The following is a 6,136-nucleotide window of genomic DNA, read 5'->3' as shown; positions in this document are numbered from 1 at the left end:
CCCCCCCCACCCCACCCCACACAGGTACACATGTTAATTATAGGCTGCCTGGGCACGGCGGACACCTTCCTCCCCTGGGCTGCTGCTCAGTAATCCCCCACCCGCCTCCAGTCTCTCCTGTCTCCAATCCACTCTCGTTGGCCAGAACTAACGAACATGAAAAGTCTGATCATATTCCTTTCCTACTCAAATCAACAACCCGTTTACCAAAAATCCAAGCCCTTCCTACGGGATTCGAGGCCCTGCAGAATTTGGACCAGTTTATCTTTCTCAGTTCACTTTAGAAGCATTCTCCTACCACAGGCCCCGGACGAGCCAAATTGAACAGACTCCTAGAACACGCCAAGCCCTTCCCCACTGCCAAGCCTCTGTTCCCACTTTCCTGCCTGCCTGAAATGCCTCCTTCCCGCTACAGTGCCCAGGGAGTAATCTCCCCCCTCACAGCTCGGCTGAGGTCCCACACCTTTTCTTGGAAGCATCTCTGATGAGAAGGGAATTAAGCTGTCCCTTCTCTGGGAAGAGTCCAGAGCAAAGGCTCTGGAACCAGCTAGCCTGGGGCAAAGCCCTGGCCTTGACATTTTCCACATGTTTGACAGTGGGCAACCTAACTGACTTCTTATATCCAATTCCTAATCCGTGGGATGGGAGTAAAAGATGTCAAGCACAGAGCTACCATTAGTATTTAATGAAATCGTACGTGTCAAGCGCTAAGCCTTGCGCCTGGGACACAGCCACACTTAGTGAAGATTCAGCCCTGGTATTCCTCTCCCTTACTTCTTCTGGCTCTACATGTCTAGTTCTCCAACTTATCTGATCACGACTGACAGTGAGAAGTAACTTTTACACACACAGATATCGAACAGTTTCAAAACACAGTGAACAGACTCCATCCTATTTTTTTAAAGGCTGACTTCACAACCCACCTAACGGCGTCATGCATGTCCCCGGGACCGCACCTCACACCACATCCTCCCTATCTCAGAACCTGCACTTCCGGTAAAGAGACCACTGAGGACCACGATGGCCATAAGGTTAATGCAAGAAGAGAAATTCCCAAAGGTTCATCGTGTTCTAAGTGCAGTTTTTTACGACAACCATTTCCCTAAAACACAAATCGCTGTTTCCTTTGCCTCGGTGTAGGACGCACCAAGTCCACCCGGCTCTGAACAAGACCTCACAGTCCTGAGGCCACCGACTCCACGGCCAAATATTTCTGGGAAAGGCTTTTTTTTTTCAGTAAAAAAATTTCTCAAGGTTTCTCCATCTTTGTTAATGGGAACTATAAGTCTCCCAAGAGTTCCCTAGTTCTCTTGACCACAAAGTATTTGTTTTGAAAATTACCCCAAAGAGCCGGTATGCGTGGGAACTGCGGGTTATGTGAGGGCCCTTCCTGCCCGTCTCCCAGGCCCCAGGCCCTGGGTCTCCTGCCCACACCCTCCACACGCACCCCACCTGCCCAAGGCCTGGCAGAGGCTGCAGCAGGGTCACTTCCTGTTTTCAGAACCCCACCTCAGTCTGGTACGCAACTATCTCCCCGGGTCCCCCCCACTCTGGGCCACAGCTCACTCTGCGCCGGTGGCCTCCTGTTCCTCCTTCCCGCTCGCCAAACACGCCAGCAGCTCAGGAGGCTGAGGGTGCCTGCCACCCCTCGGTAAGGCCTTAATCTGTCACGAAAAACCGGCCATGGTCTGACTTCCCCCAGCACCTTCAAGGTCACGTCCATTTCCAGCTACGCTGCCCCATCGGGCTGGTCTATTCTTTAGACACTGGGCCTCCAGATGCGTGTTTTATTATGCACTTTGCCTCCTGGCTTGACACAGACCTGTTTTTCCTTTAAGAGCCAGCTCGAGCCTCACTCCCTCATGAACTCCCTGACTGTTCTCAGCTTTGCTGGGTGACACACTTCAAGGGGCAGGGAGAGGGGCCAGGCACTGGACTCGGAGAGAGGCGGCACATGGAAGGCGGCCCCAGCTCTGTCAGTTATCACCCTCGCCAGACATCTGGCTTCTCAGGAACTTTACCATTTAGCCTAAGATATGAACGGTTATTCATTTCATGAATATTAAGTATATTTTTCCCACGTATAAAGAATTCTGCCAGAGGCCCACCCAACGTGACATATAGATAGGATCACACTGCTTAAAGATACAAAGGTGCATAGAACATGTTCCGGATCCAAAGGAGCTTGTAACTTAATATAAGAAATAGGAAACATACACAAACATAGGGCACACAAGAAAGCGATGTCACAGATCTAAAAGAAATCACTAAATATCAACATAGAAGGCCTAATAAATCAAAAACTAAAGCATATTTTATCTGAAACTGCTCACTTTATTCTTAAATATTTTAAATTCAACATTCTCTCCCTTACCCTTAGTCTGGCTGATAAGTGTCCGAAGTTCCCAACTTCTTCGAGCTGACCCACTTGAATCACCTTTTGGATATGCTGGTTCTGTAGGAATTATGTTTTTCACACAAATTAAGATTTATGAAAAAGACAGAGCTGATGTAATTGAGAGCAAGACTGAAGCGGTGAGTGGCAATGATTAATTGTCATCAACCTGTCCTTTCTGGTCAGTAATTTCTAGTTGACATGAGTATGAAAACCCGTCTCTACAATCAATTCCAGAAAAGCATACATGCTAAGAAGCTGTCAATGGTGTTACGTGACTTTAACTACATAAACTTTCTGTAAGTAACAGACAGCAATACTGAGCAGACATCAGATTGTTTAGGGAACCCCCGACCAAGAGGCCCTGTGTGGTAATAAAACCTCAGCACACCATTAACACACAGGGGGTCAGGCTTGGTTTTTTAAGTGAATTAAGAGCGCATGGCAATTAAAGTATCAGAGATAATGATTTTTAAAAGACAACAGAAGCAGACGTAGAAAATGCAACTACAGCTACGAAGGCATCTCTGTGTAAGAGGAAGTCAGAGAGCTCCACCGCCCCCCCCCCCCGCCTCCCCCACCCCTCCTAGGGCACAAGCAGGGAGACTAGAGCGCTGAGGCGGGGGAGTCAGCCACGGACCACAGCCGAGGCCGCACACTCACCGTCGCGCTCCTCGGTGGGGCTCGAGTGGCGGCTCAAGGACCGGAACTGTAACTCTGCGGCGATGGACGCCAGCCGGTCATTCTCAGGGACGCTGGAACCCCTGTTTTAGTGTTTTTAAAAATTCAGCAATCAATTCAGTGGAACTCCAAACGAAAGCTCTGTGAGATTCCTCCAGAGGGGTGATTCTCAACTCGGGGTAGTTCTGCCCGCTGGGGACCCTGGCATCTAGCGAGGAGAGGACAGCCCCAGGGAAAGCATTATGCGCCCAGAACAAGGGCGCTGCCACTGAGAACCCTCCTCCGAGGCTGGGCAGGCAGCCAGATGTGTATCCGGCACTGCTGATGCACGGGAACCTGACTGCGTGACACTTGTTTTAAGTTAAAAACAGCAAAAATAAGGCCAAAACAGTATTTACTGAAGTCCCAGTGACTTGTCGGGAAAGTGCCTCCACTGTGGCTCAGGATGGACAAAAATTATTAGTCAAACCGGCTAATATTTAAAACTGTGATCATACTCTATATATATATGGGCTTAATTCCATTTAAAATGTAAAATTATTACATGATTCAAAAGACTTTGAAGCTAACAAGCGGACGGAAGGAGCACCTAGTGACTCCGTAAGCAGCAGCCAAGCAAAGGTGTGGACAGCAAGAACTCAGCACGGAAAGAACAGGGTTAATTTGCTGCTTTTCCAGAATAAAGTTAAGTGGGTTTAGAAATCCAGAACGAACCCAAAAAGAGTAAAAGCCAGAATTAAATAAGGGCAATGTTAACACTGTAATGCAAATAACCCACACTGAATACGGCATTAGTGTATTGACAAGTTCAGTACTCTGTGCCTGGTCGGCAGTCTGAAGTACGGTAGCGTTTATGCTCTTTTTCGCGATAGGCAGAACGGACGGAGGACAGTGTGGTCTCCTGACCAGATGTTCACAAATGATGCCGGAGACCACGCTTTTTTACTTCCCTAAACTCTCCAACCCAGGGTAACACTTCTAATATCACTGATGCCTAACTAACAAAACACAGGACTCCTAAACCAAGGACAAGTCACTCAACACCCCTATTTTCCTGATTTTCCAGACACAAAATCAGCCAATTCCACACCCTCAGAGATATGTGCTAGGGTGAAAGGCAAAAAAAAATCCTTAAGTGAAGTAGTGTGCCGGTGAACGTTTAACTGCCCGCCACGGAGCCTTACAATTTCAGTGGGAACAGCCAAATTCCCGAAAACTGAACAATCAGTCTCAAAGCTGGTAAGAGCCAGCTCCAACGAGAACACCGCACTCAAGTGTTATAAACAATGGTAAGATAATTAGAGCCTGGCCTGTTCCCGAAGTCAAACCCAACCAAATCAAAACATTTACGGGACGCCGTGGGGCATGGTGATATCTCACGTGGCCGGTACGTCTCTGAGACGGGGGAGGGGACTGCCCACCGCTAGGCTGGGGCGGTGCCGCGACTCCCAAAGTCCTGGCCTCACGTGGCTTCCCTGCAGCGCACCCACTAACCCAGGGCAGCCCTTGGCAGCCAACACGTATGCACCGCCAGAGAGTCACGCAGGCCTCATCCTCCAGACAAGTGGCCCTCGAGACGGCACACTATGTTGGTGGGGAAATCTCTGCGTGTCAAGACTCATCCGAAAGATGGAGAATACTTAGGAGATGCTCCTCATACCGGACTGAAAACAACTTCTGCAAAGCCTAAGACTAAATGCACAAGAAGGCCAACCACATGTACTTGGCCTTCAGACTAAAATCCACTCACTGTACCATTCCTCCAATTCACAAACGCCTTCAGCCATAGTTCCTGACGCTGAGAGCTGTGGCGCTCCTCTCCCCCGCTCCGGTTCCGCAGGAATGCTGGGAGCCCGCACCAGCGTCTACCGGAGAGGGCTGGGGTGTGCACTGGGGGGCAGGTCACTTCCCTTAACCCCGTGAGACATTCCTATAAAAAACACTACTTCAAGAACAGCGTGTGGAAAACGTCTGCCCTGAAACACTGTGAACATACATGAAGACGGTGAAGGCGGGTCCGCTTAGTGTTAACGGTTAATCGTTTTAGTGGACAGCTTAAGCTGTAACATACTGGCGTTTTTTAGGTTATAGATGTTGCTCACTGCGGATGAGGAGCATCTGTTATGTTAATGAAGGAGAACAATGGAAATGTAGAAACTGCAGAGTGTTATAAAGTCTAAAAACATTTCAGTGTATTTTTGATTCTAAAGCTGTATGTCATCTTTTTGCCAAAGACATACTCAAATCTTGTACGAGCACTGAGTTTCTTTACAGTTTTGTCTTTTTTGATCGGATTACCCTCAACCCCTAGAGTTTGACTCTATCGCCACCTGTATCGGAAGATGAGAATAGGGACAGTGCGTCCCCTCTGCCAGAGGGGTAGAATGAAGAGGGACTCCACCAAGTGCAGGAGGACTTGCTCAAACCCTCTGTCGAGACGACTAGAGCGGGTACAGAGACTTCACGCAGGAGACCTCCAGTTTTCTGGAGCGTGCCAACTGTCCGACGGCTCTCTCTAGTACTGACACTTTCTCCGTGAAAGATACAAACCCCATGAATTCATTTTTCCACTTTAAAACTACTTCTAACCAATAACCATACAAACGAGGAGAGCTGGTTAGGAAAGTGACCCTCCCCTAAAGCAGACCCCCACCCGATGGTATTATCTGGACGTCGTCTCTGCACCACCTTGGGGTCGGACCCCCTCGGGAAAGGCACTACTTGCCAAAACCCTGCTGTCCCCTTCGGTGGGGACTGGGCTCTCTTGTCTGATGCCCTCTCAGAAGACTCGTTACTGGTGACCCCGTAACATCAGCTCCAGAGAAATGTTACCCAGGCAGACCGTCTACTCGCGCGGCTGGGTGTGAGAGCCTGCAGGTGGGGGCACCCGCGGGCGGACCCCAAGGCGGAGCTCACAGCGGACGTGCGCGGGAGGGGAGCCCAGGGCTTGTGGCGCCGGGGCAGGGGGACTACCTGGTGTCATGGGCACTGCTGATGGGTTTAGGTGGTGCAGCGTCGCTGCCGGAGGGCCCGGGCCGGCTGGCGGCGGCCGCGGCGAGG

The 6,136-nt window shown here is 50.0% G+C and overlaps 1 protein-coding gene across 1 annotated transcript in view; it reads right to left on the bottom strand.

Annotated features, from left to right (window-relative positions):
- The window catches only part of MAP3K4 (mitogen-activated protein kinase kinase kinase 4), a 77,563-nt gene that overhangs the window by 10,335 nt on the left and 61,092 nt on the right, over window positions 1-6,136 (bottom strand). Inside the window, exons 19-21 of the mRNA XM_029943266.1 lie at window positions 6,050-6,136; window positions 3,059-3,159; window positions 2,334-2,455 (exon numbers count right to left, since the gene is read on the bottom strand). The exon at window positions 6,050-6,136 is cut by the window's right edge and continues 27 nt beyond it. Coding sequence (XP_029799126.1) covers window positions 2,334-2,455; window positions 3,059-3,159; window positions 6,050-6,136 — 310 coding nt within the window. The remainder of the gene's footprint in view (window positions 1-2,333; window positions 2,456-3,058; window positions 3,160-6,049) is intronic.

This window comes from Suricata suricatta, chromosome 7 (assembly GCF_006229205.1).
Source record: "Suricata suricatta isolate VVHF042 chromosome 7, meerkat_22Aug2017_6uvM2_HiC, whole genome shotgun sequence".
NCBI classification, from domain to species: Eukaryota; Metazoa; Chordata; class Mammalia; order Carnivora; family Herpestidae; genus Suricata; species Suricata suricatta.
The sequence above is the reverse complement of the archived record's forward strand: the minus strand, read 5'-3'. Positions and strand labels throughout refer to the sequence as shown.